Source organism: Aptenodytes patagonicus, chromosome 6 (assembly GCF_965638725.1).
Source record: "Aptenodytes patagonicus chromosome 6, bAptPat1.pri.cur, whole genome shotgun sequence".
Lineage (NCBI taxonomy): Eukaryota > Metazoa > Chordata > Aves > Sphenisciformes > Spheniscidae > Aptenodytes > Aptenodytes patagonicus.
In genome coordinates, this window is record NC_134954.1 from 23010065 (window position 1) to 23029470 (window position 19406).

A 19406-nucleotide genomic window follows, 5' to 3' on the forward strand; every position below is an offset into this window, starting at 1 on the left:
TTGTAATCTCCCCCAATCTTTCCGAAATACAGTAATAAAAAATAGTGGTTGGGAGAATCTCTTAATATATTTGGGATGAAAATTATCTGGTTCATGATTATCTAGAAATGGCCATCCTTAAGATTTCGAGATCAGGGCATAAGCAATTTTCTAGCTGCTGTAATATGCACAGAAAGCAACTGAAATTACACACACACACACTTTTAAACATGAATATTTACTAACATAAATAAACAGTGTTTTATAACAAAAGGCACAGATTTTCAACTATAAACAATGGAAAAATATTTACAATTTGCACATACATAATCAAACAGCAAGTGCACAGTTGGTCACTTCAGATCATCTTTTCTATATTTTGAGATTTAGTTCCTTCCAAGCAAGTAATTTAATCAGTTCTGCAATGTCCAAATTTTTTTCCCCACAAAAACTGCTACCAATGCCAGATAAGAGAGTTTATTAAAATGAATAATTTAGCAGCACAAGTTTTCAAATGGAGACAGTGTTGCTAACTTCTTCATATTGGATAATAAAATAAGGGTAGCTCTGATCATCATTAAAAATGACAAAAATCTGAGGCTCAAAGTAATTGTCCACACAAGAGTCATAGAGGTCGCTGGTAATGCTGCCGGGGTTCACCGGTGGAGGTCTCCTCATGGTGTGGTTACCCACCGTGTACCTTCCTGTCAGTACTTTCGCCAGGAACATGTAATGAACTCCTTTGGGTGACCTTTTGGAAAAGTTATGGGAATAGCTTGCCTTTCTGGCAAAGTAACTGCCCTGTCCAAACATGGTGGCGTGCTTCCCACAGACGCGCGGGTCAAAGTTGTGCTTGCAGATTCCATCCACCACGTCCTGGGAGGTGCCATGGAACAAATGCCTTTCGTTCATTATCCTGTCAAGCCCAGTCATTTTTTTTGACATATATTCCTTTTTCCTGGAATAGAAAACGGAAAGTGAAGATGAATATTCATTGCAGTTTTCACTACAGCTCTTAAAGTGTCAGTATTATCCTCTGGAATAGCAGAGCTGTAAGAGGAGATATGAAAACATTTCCGTATGGGTAGCAGGGGGTCTTCCACTTTCAAATAAAGCTTTTGTGTGAAATAAGTATTTTTGAAAGGACCTAAGCTGATACTGCTGGAGGCAGAGCGCTCTCACCTGCACAGCAGCAAAGGCAAAGCAGCTTGAGAAGTGCTTGCTTATCTTTGCCTGTGTTTCACCTTGAATGTGGAAGGAAATCTTCCTCAGAGTGAAAACAAGGGCTGTGCAAAAAGTAAATCCCACTACAGCTTCAGAAGAGGCCACAGAGAGGAATTACTGAGAGACAGGGTGGGTGAAGATGCTCTAGACCAGCATGAATACTGTAAGAATGTCAGTCTCTGCTCTCACAGCCCATCCCTCAACTTCTCCCTAGATTCTGCATTTCTTGAGAAGGGAGAGAGAATCCACAAATCTAATTTCATATCAGCGACGAAATGGTCACTGGATGGTGACTTTCAGACACAGCGTCTTTGGTTTGAATGGGACTGAGACCACTGTAAGACCCTGGGTCACCACGTTCTGGGGAACCAAGGCACTAATGGCTATCTTCAACATAGAGATTATTTGATGAAAACAATGCCTCCTAATTTGGCTTGAAAGTGAACTGAAAGATTTTTCAACTAAATATCCTAGATTTATTTTGAAGTTTCTGTGAAGATACATTTTACAGAAGTTATCAGTAGATAGTATATTAAACCTCTTACACAGGAAGTTTCAGGATAAGATATTTTTCAGTGTTTTTCAGATGAAGTTGTTCAACTGAAGATGCTCCTTTTCTTCAGAGAATCTGGAGTTTATGTATTCTACTTAATGATCAATTTATATTTTGCAGCTCTAATTACATATTTTAAGGTATTTTTCCACTATTGTAAAAGAATGGTTTTTGCATTACCTTACCTTTTGTATTTCTCCCAAAGAAACTGATTTTGCACTCTCAGAATTTTCAAGATTTTGTATTTGGTCTCTGGCACAGTCTTGTGAAACAGGTTATAAATGGTTCTATAGCTTTTATCTTCCTTCAGAACAGGCACTTGGATGAAGTCCTGAGATGCATCCATACTAATCCAGGTTTCAGGATAGAAGTTTGGAGAGGTAACAGCAGTTGGAGATAAGACATGTGAGGAAGCTGGTTCAGCTGATGGAGAAGGTACTGGAGAGTTGCCACCTAAGGTCCTAGTTGGAGAAGGAGAAAAAGTTTGTGCTTAAACATTCACAAACAGAAAAGCTTCTAATCCCATTTATTTCATCACCAACGGATCTTAAGCAATTGCTGCTCTTCAGTTCTGTAACAATTTATGTATCTTTAATGCTTGTTTAAAACCATCACGCCAGGTATTTCTGGCAACTCCTCCATCCATACAAACTAATAACAAGATCTTGACTTTCAGGGATGCTGTTCCACACAGGGAAATCTTACTGCTTGGTGGTGTTTAAAAGCCTACTATCATCACTATTCACATTCTGGGGTGGGGTTATAAATTACAGACAGGCAGAACGCTACCAAATACAATTATTTTGTACGTTAGCTATAAACTATTAGTGATTTTAACATACAGAATAAGAAAAGACAAATAATGTGGCAACATTTGACTTAATTTCCTTAGAATACAAGGAGTAGAAACATACTTTCTTGTACAGTATGAGTAATTAATAACCCCAACTAATAACATTTTATAGGCAGAACTTGCAGACATTTCACTGCATTATGTAGAAAAGAAGATGCTATGTTTCCAGTACTACCCAGTATCATGCTGAGGAAGGCTCTCTTATTTTCATTTGCACAGGCCAGATGTAGATTTGCATTTGCATTTGCTTATTTTCATGCGACAGACCAGCCCCTCCTCTTGGGAATGCTGCCAGGTAAGAAGTCAGGAAGGGGTGAAGGAGGGGAGCTGCTGCCTGTAACGCCCGTGGCAGGAAAGCAGCACGGATGCCAGAAAAAGAACAGACACCAGTAAAACCCAGTCAAGGACACCAACTGTGGTATGGCAAGACTTTGTTCTTAATTAATACCTGCGCTTCTGTGGAATTTTTCACTCTTGAAGCTGCTACATTTAGATAAAGAGTGTGGCATTTGTGGCTTATGTTCACCTGATTATAATCTAAACAAGCAAGCTTTACTCAACTGAATAATCCTTACTTACTGGAGTTCTCTCACTTACGTCAATGAAAATACTTTGAACATGTAAAGCTTGCAGGTTCAGGCTCTGGCTTTCACACTTTAAGTACACAGCTCTTCAGTTCCTGCAAGCTAGTGAGGCTCCCTTTCGGTTGCAAGAATATATGGAACTATCTCAAAATTTCACCAGATGAGTATTTCACCAAAGTATTTTTATAGGAAAAGCTGCTATTGACTCCAGGACCAACCCACAATGAATACAAATGGGTAAGGTGCACTCAGAAGTAGGCAGCTCGTGTTAGGAAAGACTATGAAGTCAGAGGTACCCGCTATCTGGCTGGAAAGTCACAAGGTGAATCTTGTCTCTAAACCCCACAGACGACCTTAAATTAAATTTCATTAAATTTCATTAAATTAAAGTTTAATGAACATTAAAGTTCATGAAATTTCTCAGGTCACTTGTGTTCTGATAACATATCACTGCCAAAGCATAAAGGAGAAAACCTGTTCTGACTAGGAGAAAACGGGGAAAGTGAATTCTTTGTGTATTCATCTTGGGCAAGCTGAGGTTTGACAACATTCAAGGCCAAATCCTGCCTCTCCACATATATGCAATTGGATTTTGCACACAGGATCGACATGCAAACTCGATTCCCTACACCGTCTTTGTAAAAAGAAAGTTTACTGGAGAACAAACTCTCAAAGCTTTGCTAAAGGCAAAGCCATTTTCCCCAGAGTGACTCTTCAGGAATCAATCTTCTTTTGTTCAGGCATGACGCTGCCTGAAAAGCCGCGTAATCGTGACTTCTGCACCCAGCCAATCTGTTCTCAAGGTACGGAAACACAATCACAGAGCACCTTCTGATTGTCCTTGCTCGTTAGCCTACTTTTTTCTGCAGCGTCAACATAATTATCTAGATAAATAAGAATTCTACTGCTATTCACATCTTACCTACAGAAATGTCAATTAAGGTTGCCTTTCAGAATGTTTAATGCTAGTGATATATGAGCCTGAAAGAACTGTGTGTGATTTTTTTTGTGTGACCCAGAAATAATTTAATGCAATTTGCTGATTGCAGGTTGAGCTTTTCAGGTCTAGGAAAAAAGTTGGGGGAAAAAAAGTCTATTTTTAAATTGATACATTTGATTTACATCAGAGAGACAGTAACCTGTAACACCACTCACACTTTTCAGAGCAGACATACTCTTTAAAAAAAGTGTTCGCATGGCTTTCACCTGCTGTTCAAAGCTAAAGAGACCTCGCTTTATTTGCATGGATTTGACTCCAACTCAAAATTCTTCTCACTGTTTATTAATAGTTTAACAGAAAACCAGAAGATGGAATTTTCTAAGAATGATTATTAAAATAGCAGTCTGCACTGTGTGCATTTAATTTTTTTTTTTTCCTCTTAAAGTCAGTGGGTAGAAAATAATACTGTAGAACCTCATTCACTCACACTTGGACTGGAAGACCAAGAACAGATTAACAATAAGTTATGGATTAATGTGTAAGACATCAAACACAATAAAAATACTGCAATCCTTTGATGTACTTTGTTCATGTCTTCTGACTAGTGTAAATTATTTGTAAGCATTTATTATACAAGGGAAGCCATTAAGAAGTCAACATTTGTCAACCACTATCACCCACTTCCCACAGTTTCTATTCAAGTATTCTTTCCCAATTTTATAACCGATTTAAGCAGGTAGTGGGGGGAAATAAAAAAATCTCAGGTAGCATTGTGTGATAAGTGGAGGCAAACACTGACTTCTTAAGGATAGCTTCCATAAATAGTTAAATATTCTTTTGTTCTCTGCTAAGAATTGGTGGATTTTTAAGGAAGCATTACAAGGTCTTTAGATAAAGAAAATAAAAGAATGAGGTTTACTGCAGAACAACAGAAATTTCAGAGCTTAGTTTATAGATTTGGTAGCTGGCATGAATAGTTATGGTCAAGCCCTCATGAGTGTAGAACCCTCAAGGGTCTACTAACATTAGTGGGAATTGAATAATTTTAGCATATCTCAAAATTATAGACTTACCCTGTAGTAAAATAGTCACTGGTAGCAAAACATCAGGAGAATACCCGAAATCCTTATTCTTCATTAAGATGATAATCAGAATTGCCATAACCAGAAAGTCCACGCTTGGTCTTTTTACCTGCATCCTCCCAGTATCTCTAACAATTTTGGGTTTCCTTCCTGTAAAACCGTATCTAAAAATGTTTCTAACCACCACAAGTTTTGAGACTCTGACCAAATTCACGTCCACCTCGCAATTAGACGCGGTAACACCTCTGCAAGCTAATGAGCATTCTAGCCCTACTGCAGCAGTTAAAGCTCCTTTGATTGGCCCAGCATGCCAAGCTGCCAGTCAGACTAATGACTTCCACCCCTTTGCTAACAGGACAATATGTTCCTAACTACTGAACTCTGACAATAATGTTTCCAGCTGTGCTGGTGAGATTACAAAAATGGCATTTTTATGAGTTGCAATCAAAAATTACTACAATGCCAACACCTTCCTCACTCTGCCTTTGATGGGCGAGCATGTTCACCCCCAGCTGAGATGACAATAAAAACATTAATTGTGCTTCAAAATTATAAAATGTTTTTGAATGCTCATTTTTATGGGACCTAGAACTGATAGCCTGGCAATCACTATAGCCGGTGAGATGCTGAAAGCTGGACAATACTTTGGCAAACTTGAAGTACATCTGTGTTTCTGATGTTCTGCAATCCACAAGGTACATTATAACCTTTAAATAACAAACAGAGCCTAGCAGTAAAGAGTTCCTCAGATAATATTTATCTTGAAAAGTGGCAAGCCAGAGCTGCCAACACAACTAAGATTTTTTTATTATTTCTTCTGATTTTTCTACCCAGTGATGTCTGTTTCCTTGTCACATCTTAAGGAATACAATTCTCAGGGATAGAACGACATGACAAACAAATGCAAAGTTTCCATTTTGCTGCAATACATACTGTAAAAATGGCATCAGCACAATGCATGAGCGAAGAAGGGGTCTCCTCTTGATTTCTCTTCTGAAACACGCATTTTGCTGGAATCCATCTTTGATGTTTAAGATATACTGATTATGCCAGGTAACAAACCGAACCTCTTTCAGACCCCGGCAGCTGGCTTCTTCTATCAATCTTACAACAGGCTGTTTCAAGAAAATTGAGAAAACAAAAACATACACATGATAAATTACATGCTTAAAAATTAGTATTTTTGCCAGAGATCTCAAAGAATGCCTCTCTCTACTCCCTTCCCCTCTCCTCTCTTTCTCCTGCTCTGAGGCACAAGTACATTTAGACCACTGAAAAATGTTCTGTTACCTGTTTGTAATATCTGCCAACAAGGCAGATTTCACAACTTTCCTACGTAATTGGTGCTGGTGCTATCGTATTTTTACACGTCAAATGTTATTCCCAATATCTAACCTACAGCTCCCTTGCCACAAATTACTTACTTTTTGTCTTTGCCTGCTGAATGTGAAAAGCAGAAGTCTGCTGTAGAATAATCTTTCATATATTAATATATTCTCATCTTTTTTTTTTTTCTTTTCTACACTAGAGAAACTCAGTTCTTCTAACTTCTCCTCGCAGGTCAAACATCCTAAACTTCTTGTTATTTGTGGTGCTTTCTTCCAGACTCTCTCCAGTTCTTGCGGTTTTTTTTCATTTGCAAAGCCCCAAACTGTATACAGTGCTCTGCCTTATAAAGAGAGGTATACCTTCCTACCACGCTTATAAAGTCAGCATGACGCATGAAAAAAGATGAACGTGATCTAGTTTACACTGGTGGAGGTATTTCTGGTACTGCCAAAATTGTAAGACACTGATGAGGTTTTATTCAAAATATTATGTACAGCTCTGGCCAGCCAAAGATGAGCTCTTAACTACCACAGGTATTTAAAAGGCTTATCGGAGAGCTTACTTGAATGAATAGAAGTATTCTGGTTTTGCTAGCACAATCCTGTTTGACAGTGGATATGACTTCTATGCCTATAATTGGGGTTAAAGAATTGGAAGAGAGAAGGCCTATTTACAACCTGATATGGAAAACCATGGCTGTTAAAGACCAAAAGGCAGTGGTGACACTAGAACGAGTGTGCATAAACCATTGGTGAACAGATTTAAACTAGACATTTAGGAAAAGGTCCCTAAGGAGCAGGGGCTGGCAGCTGTGGGACCGTCCAGCTGCAGCAGTGTACAGTGCAGCCTACGAGACAGCAAAGGGCTGGATCCAGTGACTCTGGAGGCTCACGTCCTGCGTTGCAACATCTTTGGGGACAAGGAAATAAACCAAAAACTGAAAAGCTAAACAGCAGTGGTGTTAAGGCTGCAGAAAGCTGTCCCCTCTGTCCTAAAACCAGATTTCTAGGGATTAGAAAGGACTTTCTTGATACTGACACGGGCCAGTTTGCTCTCAAATTTGACAATCTGGTCAGCCTCTGAGTCTCTGATGTTTTCAGGGATAATTCAAGGTGCAGTCCCGCAGAGCGGAGTTCTCCTTTCACTGCTTTTTCAGTTCAACGCTGACCTTCTTGATTATCTTCCTCAACAATAGCTCTAGGTAATTTTCCTGAATGTTCGAAGAGGACATTATATGCAAAAATGTGTTTATAGTATATACCGTACACAGAGTTTTTGGTTACAACCCAAAAGCAGGATTCTGGAACATACTAAATACCTCAGAGTATTCTCTCCAGCCAAAGTGGTCCCTGCAGAAGTACTTCCAGACCGTGTAGTAGTTGGAGCTGGAGCTAGGGCAGGAAGGTGTGGACAGCCGCCGCATTTGGTCAAACTCAACAGTTTCATATAATTTCATAACATTCAAATCTACCCAAAACTCATGTCCCCTGGAAAGAACAAGAAAAACAAAGAATTCCCACCTTTTGTAATCCATTTGAAGATGATCATTCAGAGATAACAAAACAGTCAGAATTACAGTTGGCATAGTCCTCCTCAGAGATACCCTCGGTCTGGCTGTGCTCATGTCATACAACCCCGTGACCATAAGGATGTCCCTTGAGTTTGAAGTGGGCACAACACAGGAGCAAGTACAAAGAGCTGTGAGGGCAAAGGAACTCTTCAAAAGTTTCCGTGGACAGTGGTGAAAAAACCATGGTCTTCAGCACAGAAAGACAAAAACTCAAACCCAGCAGTCTTCCTAGTCCAGTGGTATTTATTCAGTATGCACGAATTGTACCGAAATCAATATACATATCCTTGACATTTTGAGCATACTAAGTAAATACATCACACAACCATATTTGATGAAGCAGCCACATACTATTCAAAAGGTTATTCTTGTGAAAGTTAGTGCTTCAGGGAAGAAAAGAAAATGTAAATGGCTCCAGATGAGGAGCATCTGCTGCCAGTCCACCAGAGAGTTCAAGTATCTTTCATCACGTGCAGCAGAAGAGAACTAGCATAATATGAAAAGGAAACGTGATTTCACAATTATGGAGCCTACACTGAGGAATACTGGCTTTTTTTCGAGTAGCTATATTGCTGCTACAAAAACCAGTGCTAATACGCGACTTCATGTAAAGTGACTGGCGCTTTCAAAAGGACCTAACAACAACAGGGCATTACAGATTAAGAACCAGAGTATACCCTTTATCTAAAGGAGAAAATAAAAGTGCAGTTCCTCTACACTTTACAAAGTCATGTTTAACAGTGACTGTGGAACAGCTCAGCAGACAGTTTCTAAAGCCGTTTCATTAGTCAGCGTTAAGAGAGAGACATCAAATTAAAGAAAATTCTCAAGTAAAGCATGGAGTTCTAAAGCTCTGCTGATCATTAGACAACCACTGGTGTATTAGCAATCAAGAACTTAAGAAATTCATAGAAATTGAAAGAAATCACAGTAATATTCATTCCCTACAAAAGTACCTTTTTTAGAACTGGGATTAACATATTTCCAAAATAATGCTGTTTACATAATTAGTTTTCTACTTTTATAATCTCTTTACAAGTTGTCAGCTTACTGCTATTCATTAACAGTTACTAATCTTTGGCAACTGGAAATGCAGCTTTTGAGACTATATAAAATAATTTCTTTGAATTCTTAACAGTAAACATAAATCAAGCTGATACTTGAAATCTACAGTTTATTTTTAAAACTTTGGCACGTTAATACTGTAGACAAAGTACTGTATCTGAAATTTGCCACATCAAGTGACAGCTATTCTAAACATCTATATGATTTTATGAATACAGATTTGCTTGAAAAAGGCTGCAATTTTGCTAGCTATTTCACTCTCTTACTGGTACAGTTGCTGAAGAGTTGTATTATACTACTTTCACAGAAAACTACTGAAGAATTCCCACTTAAAAAAAAATATATGATCAGCTGGAACGATCCTTCATTTCTCAATAGGAGGTACAGATGCGTAGCTGTTCTTAGTGTTTATCATCATCAATTAATTGCATTTGGGTCTGTGAAGTGCCAAGCAGAGTTTGAAGCATTACTGAAGCATTATTGAAGCATTACTTCAATAATAATTGAAGCTTTCCTGACATAGATGAAAGGACACTGTGTCTGTTCCTACAGGCTCACAATCAGGGGATCTGATCCACTGCTGTTTGGGTAAATTTAGATTGTTTGCTTTGTTTTCAGTAAGTGATCATATAGACTTAAAGATATAGAATAGTCCCAAAAGTCAAATCAAATGTCTCAAAAATGCAACTCCATGAGCTACTTTTAAAATTCTTTGGACACAAAAATCATTCTTTTTGCAACTCCCCCAGCACCCCCAGACCAAGCCCCAACCAGCACGGGTTTTGTCCGACTCATTTCAGGGACAATTCACCCCGAAGGTGGCTGTCCCTGCCACAGCAGACCTGCCTGCAGTAGGAACGGCTCCAGACAACTTTCTTCCCCTTTACACCGAGAACTTACTACCAAAACGGAACATCTTGCCAGTTCCCTGCACATGGTTCTCTAAAAACTGTCATAGAACCACACTAATTAAGATGAAAATTTTGTCAAGATGACACTATCACAGCAAATCCATAGAAGGTTTAACAGTGTGTTCCCTACTTGCATCAACAGCATACAAAATCGTTACGGTTAGAATATAAGTACAGGAGGAAAAGAGCTATTCTGCGTAGGAGGTATATTTTAATAACCCATGTCTTCCCACCCAAGCTGCAGCCCACCATGAGAAGCTCGATATACTAACTAAAGCTGACCTTCCATAGCCCACTGCATCAGCGGCTAGCGCACGGGCACCCACGCGACTCAAGAAAACGCATATAACAATAGCACAACAAGACAAACGTCAGATACCAGTGATACAAGACAGAACTAGTCAGAAGGAAAACTAGCACTAAGCAAAATAAGTGACCAGTACGAAGGGACTGAAAGTAAATGCAAGGCTTAAAAAAATACACACACTTTCTGGAGTGAAAAAAAACTAGTAAGAGATCACCCCACCTTCCTGGTATGTAGTCATTTTGTTCCGTAACAACAAGCTACAATCTACTTTATTTGAAAACAATGTGTGAAATCAGGAGGAAATCATCTCTCTGAAATACCAAGCTGTGTTATTATTTATAGTATTTGCAGGCAGCACCATAGGCATGATTTTTGAGTGAATTTCTTCATGAATATATTTTTAATGCTGCTCTAGGGACATTTGCTTTTTCTTATCAAAATGTAGTCTTACAATTCTGAATTTCAGTGCCTAATAAAGCTGTCATTTTTGAGAAAAGTGCATTTAGCGATTGATATTGTTTATATTATCCTTTTGGAGTGAGAAGTTGGACTCACTGTTCTGGGGTTATATTGCACCTACAAATCCACATCCTGAATCAAGACCCCCAGATACTGTGCTGGATATTGTATGAAACAAATACCCCAAAAGATATTTCTCAATACAAAACCTCACAATTCGAGCATTCATTCCCACTTCGATCTCTTTTCAAGTCAAATATTGTAACACGGTTCTCCCTACTCCAAAGATCTGTGACCTCCAAGAAAGTACAAAGACATGGAAAACCTTTTCTTTATGAGTAAATTATTTTATTTTAAAGGTGGTAAAACCCAGAGGATTATTTAATTTTATTATAACTCTGTATGTTGCATGTGTTATAGTGAAAACTGATAATGAAAAAATGTTTGCAGTAGTTCTAAGCTAATGCAGAGCAAAGTAAAGAGAATCTGAAAATCAACATACACTCTAAACATGATAAAGATTATCCACTAGCATGCTGAGCTCTTTTAAAAGTAATCACACACTGGTCAATATCCTAAAAAGTTAAAGGTCTGTAAAATTTTGAAGACTGGAAAACAAATTCCACAGGCACTTGAAAAAAGGCTGGCTTCTGATACATGACTTAGGTATTTCTAATATGGGCTTAACTGTGTTAAAACACAGTCTCCAACAGACACACATAGCTCTGTAGCAAAGCAAGGAGAATCAAAGTAATGCAATGGGAGGGACCCTGTGGAAGGAAAAACATTTTGAGATTAACACAGTATGAGACTGCTTTTCCTCATGCTTTTATTGCAGAGCAAGCAGATCTTCAGGATGAACTCCTAAAACTCCAGGTTGACAATGCATATGCAAAACAGGGTATTTCTGTGCAGACATGTTCTAACTGCAAAATAGGTGGGGAACTGTAGGGTTTTCACATGGCTTTCTTCTACTTGTGCTATATAACGTGAAAGCTCCACATACAATTCCAGTAAAACAAATTGTGCTAAGTTTTTTCCTACAACAAACAAAATCTGTGCACAGCTAAGTGTGCATCTACATATCTCGTAAGATTCTCTTTAAGATTTATAAGGCTGAAAGCTAATGACAGCTTACAGTGAAAATAGCTTCTCTGAAAGCTAAACATTTTTCTGTGAAACCTGTATAGAACGTGCCAAATTATTTCTCAGTACTGAAAAATGTAATGATTGTCTGCTGTTTGGAATTTTTTACGTTTTTGTAGCTCACTGCTTCTGCCTCTTCTTTATCAGATTCCCCTCCCCTGTAAGCAAACCGTGGACAGGACGGCCGTTGCTCATTGACTTATGCTGACAGTTTGCTGTAACAAGAACCCAGGCATCAAGCACCCAAACAGCTGATTACCACCCCTTCAAACATTCTTCTTGAAAGTCTATGTACGATACAACACATTAAGGGTTCTTGTTTTTCCATTCCTAAATAGAACTGCTCAGCCTGTCTGACTGTAAAGGCCACAGCATTTCTGAGTGACGCACCTTTTGGTGCGTGCCCGTGACACAGAGAGCAGAGCTCTCAAAGCTCCCATGCACCTAGCACTGGCTTTCAGCTTGTTCACTGCAAATCCATCACTCTTCAATTAAAGATGGGGACACCGGCTCTGGGCAGTTGCTACCTGGGTTTACGTAAAGTTTCCCTCAGAGTAAGAGCTGCAGCTCAGAACCCAAAAAAGCGTTAATTATTTCTTAAAGAAAAAATGTGATCGAGATATTTCTTGGTATGGTATCCTCTATCCATTTCCCTTAGCTGTGAACAGGGAAAGGTTCAGCAGTTTCAGGATGTAACAGCAGAATTTTCCCGAAACTCAAACTTCTGTTAAATTAGGAATGCTTTAAAAATGGTATTTTTATTTTTCAAGTTGGTAAAATGTTCAGAATGCTACTTCCCATTAATTTTAATGGAAAATTAAGTGACCAAAATATATAAACACCCTGAAATCTACACAACATTGTTTTATTTTTTCCCTGAATACTTTAACTAAAAAACTTTTAGACTCCACACACATTTTCTACCTAACAATAAATCATTCGGAATAACACTGCATTATTGTATACAGCTGAAAGTTTTAGACAAATGCATTTATTTAAGTGACCGCATCTGAAAAACACAGTATGTGCCCAAAAGTCTACCTGATTTTTGTTTTCCTAGTTATAACATTGGGAATAAGGAAAGATACTCTTTCACAAAAAAAAACTTAATTCACATAAAATATATATTACTCCAATGCTCATTTACATTCTTTAACAGTGTATTTCTCTATTCAGAAGTATTAACTTTTTCAAATTACAACATTTACTGGTTTTTAAGCTCTGAAATCCTAAAATGTTATTTAGCAAAGTTGTTTAATAGTAGCTCTTCAGTTAAAGCACTTCCTCTGTATATTAAAAAGCCTATTACCAGCTTACATAATGCAAAGCCATGAAAAAAAATGAATTGTGATTACAGTAAGTGATTGCGTGATTACATTCCTGGCTTCAGCTTTAAGACACCAGTGATGAAAGCAAATGTGACAACTGTACTTCTCAACTGCCCGAGGCCTAAATATAGGCGAAAGACCCCAAATTTAGGTTCAAGAACAGTAAGAATGCAAGATGCTCAAGGTTACATCTGATCTGTTCTTTAGCATAACATCACTTTATCTTCAGTACAGTATAATGATTTACTACTTCTAAGTACAGCATACACTATGTAAAGTAGAGGGTATCCTCCATAATGTATAGACTCTGGATAACATATAGATTGGGAGAAGGAAAAACCAACAATAAACCAGCAAGGCACACATCGCCTTGTTTTGTGCCCTGAAGGGAGCATGAGAGAATGCGTAACACATCACAGGCACGTGACTGCACTGCTAACTGCACCTCCAGGAGATGCTCACATACAATGGCGATGAAACACTTGGGTACTATGATGATGACAGAGGCAGAACACACACACACACACACACACACAACCAGCAATTAAAATCCTTTCTTGCACACAGGGGTGAAACAGACCCATCTCAACACTTCCTCTGCACCGTCTCTAGAAGACGAGCTCCATGAATGGGGTCCATCGCTCTTTATACTTTTCTTGGGCAGTTTGTGTTAAGGAAAAGGAGAGTTTTGTAGCTAACATGATAAAAAAAAAATCTAGTGGTGTTACTCATGGACTTTGAAGCCTCTATCTGGAAATATCAGTCTGGAGAAGAGCAGGAAGGAGATGATGAAGGCTACAGTTCGTCAGATGTTTGGGAAAGCAGGAAATGTATTCAAATACCTTGGTGGGGCAAGTGTTATTCCCACTGCCTCTTTGCATCATGAAGCAGGAACAGCCTTCAGTACAGCTTAAAACCAGAAATAAAAACAATGCTGTCTTTTTCTACAGACAAAATTATTAAACCTCTCTGCAATCACCACAAAGCTTTGCCTCATCTTGCTTCTGAGGTAGAAAATTAATATTCCCATTTTTCCCCGGAGAAAGACAGATGCAGAGAGAGACTAAAACAGACTCCAAAGTCCCACAGAGAATCCGCGACAAAGGTGGGAACAGAGTTTTCTTAAGAACTTCTCTTTGCTGACTAAATTAAGGTCTCTATTTATAAAATAAAGCAGTTCAATTGAATTATTTGCACTGAAAGAGTAAGCATATTGAACTCTTAAGAATACAGTACACAAACCCAAATTTGGTGCTGTACAACAGCACAGTTCAAAATAAAATTCCGCAAGTGCTCTCAATAGCAGAACCTGGTTCCCTGAATAAGTTACATTTTCTCTATACCCTAACGATAAAAAAAATAACACAAAGACATAATCTCTTCAGGACACTGAACTGAGTAGGTACCTCGACTAGCAAGTTACAACATTAAAGTCTTTTGTGAGATGAATGTAGCCTGCTAAAATAAGGATGTTTGGGCTCACTCTTCCTTGCATTCTTCTGAAGAACTTCAGTCTAATGTGTGAATCTTCTGTGCTCTTTCCATTCAATAAGACAAACGTTCGCTAGATGTTATGTACAAATAGATGACTAGGAGAAATATTTTTTGTAAATGCTATGAAAATGCATGTGGTTTCAAACTCTTCTCCTAAGTTCAGTTATATGTCATGAGTCTTACCGCAAACAGGGTTCAAAAAAAAAAGAAACCTAGCGATCAACAAAGGTCTGTACAGGAAATGAAACTCTGTTCCCATCAGAACAGCTGTGATACAAAGCAAGACTGAGAGTTAAACACCACTTAGATGATGAAACTGTTGATTTTCTCTCTATGACTAAACCAGTTCCTCTCTGCAATAGCAACAACCTGAAAGCCACTCAGGGGAACAAATGAGCTTAAAAGATCCAAACAGGTATGAAAACCTTTTGTACTTAAGGTTGAAAGATTAGTCAAATCGAACTCAGTAACTGTAGAAGATGTAAGTCAGGCACTTACCCTTTCTGGTGACCCAAAATCGGAAATATTTCATCTTATTTGTAGCAAACAGTTGTTTGAAGTTGCAGGCTGTAGTCCAGCTTTGGGTGAGGGACCAAGTGTTTAAGCTCCACTGTATGAAACTGAACTTCACTTAAAGTAAATCCTCTTAATAAGATCTTTCTTTTTAAGCAGAGGTACTGGCAGTTTGAAATAGGAACCAGATCTTAGACAACTGCAGCCAAAATTTGCTCCCATCGAAACTAATACCAATTCCATAGGAAGTAACAGTAAGCAAGAGCCCAGGTAACACTCATGAAAGGACATTCTTCAAACAGCTCTTCACAACACAGCAATAAAAATGCAGCCAAATCCTAGTTATTGCTATAAGGAGCGTGAAAGGAAAACAGGAACCTTCCCTCACAGAAGCAATACTTTGCACCAGGGCAAGAACAAAACCAAGCTGGTAAACACGATCCTGCAGTCTTGATCTTACCAGTATCTCATCATTCTTAAACTGAAGAGAGGGGCAGCAGTTGACAGGGCAGGAAATTAGTTTCATATTTTACTTAATTTGTTCCCTCATCGTGTCACGCTGCTTCTCTCTGCTGTGACTGTAAGCCATGCAGGAGGTATACAGTGAGAAAGACTCAAAAAAGGAAAGGTGCTACAGAAAGATTTACCTCTACACTTAAAAGACTCCATTCTCAGAGAGAAAGAAAAAAAAAAAAAAAAAAATCTATCAATATAGTAGTAGCTTTACTGCCTTTCCTATATCTATTTTTTAAAAAGTTGGAAAGGCAGGTTTTCCTGGGGTTGCTTGAAAAGCAATCTTCTGTAATTTTCACAGTGAGAGGGTCTAGCCTGACTTGCACATCTGTAAATCTGAAACAACTGCTGGGATACTGGTCCAGATATATATACAGCTTAGATGAAAGTCTGGCCCCAGATCTTTCCTGGCAGGGGAAAGAAAAAAAAAAAAAAAATCCACCAAGCTTTCTCACACACACAGATACCCTCTCTGGATCAGGAAGACATTGAGGCATGACTGCTGGAAGATGACAGACTGTATTGACAAGTATGTTTGTTCTGTTCTACTCTTCCCAAGAAACCCACTGTTGGCCACTTTTGGACATGAGGGTTAAAATGGTCCTTTGGTGTGAACTACTGTTAAGTTCTAAAAATCTGTAGCGATGAGGATGTCAAACACATTCAAATCTTCCAAGGATTACTGCATGTACCATATTTCATAATTCAAATCCAAGTTGCATCTTCTATTTGCAGTAGAGGATAAATATGGATGTCCTTGTCTGAGGTAGATTGCTGGTTTCAAAGGTCTCCTACCCACACCAGATGAGGATATGTTTTGCAGAGAGTTTTGTTTGTTAGTTTTAATTTTTATATCTGTAGATGTTTTAGAGACAGCACAAGCACAGCTCTGAGTGGCAACAGAGCTGATATAGGACAGGGTTTTCATGTCACAAGAGAGGCATTTGCTTTCACAAAGCTGCAATATGAACACTTTCTAAAGCACTTAGATGGAGTCTAAAGTCCCATTTTTCAAAAATGTTCTGCACAGACATGCCTGCTGCTTTTTTTTTAGAATTCTATCCAATCTCAGGACTTAGAATACCTCTGAGACTTACGATAAATAATGAAACTGCATCAATTTCATCAATGTTTTACATAAGATGGTCATATACAAGCCTAACACTCACCAGTGACCACCAAGTCTGGATGTTTCAGTTTCTGAATGTTCCATCCAATAGTTCGTGTCCCTCCACATGCAGCTTCCCAAAAAAAGGTCTCCTTTATACATTTGATTACAAGTACCAAATTTTGCAATTGCAATCAGCTCAAATCCCTACCGATTTCAACAAATACGTGTACGAACTAGGAAGGAACTTCACGATCACTGCTCTTACTAAGCAAATAATTGTAACAGACTCTTTCTGTTCCTCATCCTTACCGAAACAGGCAGGCAGACAATACTACAACACTGTGCCTGCTGGATTACCTGTAAGCAACTCTTCTGAGCAATCTGTTTCACCAATTATAAATCTTTGTTTCAGAAAGGACTGTTTTATTACCGTAAGTACACAGGGAACAGACTGACCTCAACCTGAAGCCAGGTGACAGCTGTTTCCAAAACTGTAATCTGTTTATCGACATGAAAGAAGAAAAGGGATATACGCGTGATTGCCGATTCCTATGGCAGCTCAACATAACACTTCTAACTTCCCTAGATTGGTATAGCTAGAAGCCAATTAGTTTTATTTCATATGTAAATGATACTATAAAGTGGAGCAAATAGGAATTCATTGAAGCATACTATTATAAAGCACAAGGCAAACACTTCTAAAATCACTTCACATGCTTTTTATTTAAAGTCTCTGTCTTGCATTCCTTCTAGCAAGGAATTAAAAGAAGTTCAGAACCATTCAGCTGTGTACATTCAAGAAACACCACACAAAATCACCAGGCACAGTGAATTTCAGCTGTTTTCTCATCTCCGGTGTTATCAATAACACATGAGTTATCTCATACACTGTGGCAGCTGTGCAGATCAGAAAGATAACTTCCTAAATTTAACTATTCAATTGATCAGACGACATGCAGAAGTCTGTGAACAACTGTAATGCTTCCACTGTGCTCTATATGATTTAAAAATTATATAAGCATATTCTAACAGCAGAGAAACAAGTTATCCCATGAAGACAAGAACGAAAGAAAACCAGTTTCCTTTACATTTATTTTTATCCTTACCTTTCCTTCCCAGGTGCCTCCATATGCCCATTGACAGCCCCATTGGGGAACACACAGTATTTACTCTGACTTCATCCAAGAACCGCGCACGTATACTGAGTAATAGTCAACTGTTCCCAGGCAGAATATGTACCATTGGAAGTCCACCTGCTTTTCCCTGACTGGAGCCATTTCAGTTTGGCCCTTCTCTTCTAGCTAGAAGGAACCATTTCATAAAACTTACAGAAATTATGGGGGGGGGGGGGGGGGGGGGGGAGAAAGACAGAAAGACAGAAAGAAATCAAAGCAGCTATGAGAAGGTGTTGTTTCACGTGAGTTGGGATATGCCAGGGTACACGTAGTTGAACAGATGCTGCAGTTCCCATGACACATAGGGATGTCTCTTTGCCAAGAGAAGGGGTGGAATTTTCAGCCAAAGAGGGGGAACTGATAGGTCAGGAACTGCAGAGCTGTTTTGAACAAATCCTTGTGTAATCAGTAATGATGTTGCTTATTTTGAAAAGCAACATATGCATGATTGGACAAGTGTATGTGTGGGGAAAACCTGCTCAGTTCTGCAGCCAAGTATTTCCCCTTACTAAAGAGCATCTTAAAATATCCCAGCATGGGTACTCTCATACTGGAAAGCAGTACTTGGCATTGTTCTCTCAAATACTTAGCTGCAAGCTGGAACTTCTCCAGGGCCTCTCCTCACATGCATGAAGAAAACTGAGCGCTTCTAAGTATTTTAACCTGCTTAAATTCATATTCCCCCATTTGTTTAGATAGCTTGGTATTTGGCTCTAAATACTTGATAGACTTAAGCAAAAATATAAACAATTTATGATAAAGTTTTCTATTCGGTTTGAGGCCAAACTGCAATGAGTATCTGAGGCAGTCATATTACAAAGTAACTAAACAAGGTTTACCACTTCTACTTTAAGATCATGTTCCCTTAGGTGAAAGGGAACAACTGAATGTGTATTTTTACATTACTCCTCTCAGTAACATTGAGATGAAGAAAGATTTATATAAATAGCTACTTGAAGATCATAATATTTGAATTTAGAGCTTATTCTAATTGAGCCAATAGCCCAACACTTTCTTGAACGGCCCAACTTTCTTGGAGCAGCACACAATGGCAGTATTATGCATGCAGACTGTAATGATTACTTACTATGCCATATAAACTGTGTTTAAAGCAAAGGAGAATAAACAACTACCACCCACTGGTTGTCAGGCTGGCTTCTGCACGGCCTTTCTTGGACATGCAAACTGCTGAACAGACATTTCCTTGTTGTATGCAATCTGTATAGATAGGCCTGTAAAGCTAGTCTGACCACAAGAGATTAATAGCTTT

General features: G+C 38.6%; 1 protein-coding gene across 5 annotated transcripts in view; it reads right to left on the reverse strand.

Annotated features, from left to right (window-relative positions):
- Positions 1–201: 201 nt before the first annotated feature.
- The window catches only part of TIPARP (TCDD inducible poly(ADP-ribose) polymerase), a 42491-nt gene continuing 23286 nt past the window's right edge, over positions 202–19406 (reverse strand). For 4 of the 5 annotated variants that reach the window (XM_076341478.1, XM_076341480.1, XM_076341479.1 and 1 more), the window contains 4 exons: positions 7863–8031; positions 6149–6330; positions 1942–2217; positions 202–937 (listed from right to left, as the gene is read on the reverse strand). In XM_076341478.1, the coding sequence (XP_076197593.1) occupies positions 490–937; positions 1942–2217; positions 6149–6330; positions 7863–8031 (1075 nt within the window). In that variant the 3' untranslated portion in view covers positions 202–489. The remainder of the gene's footprint in view (positions 938–1941; positions 2218–6148; positions 6331–7862; positions 8032–19406) is intronic. The other variant, XM_076341481.1, reaches the window with a different exon arrangement.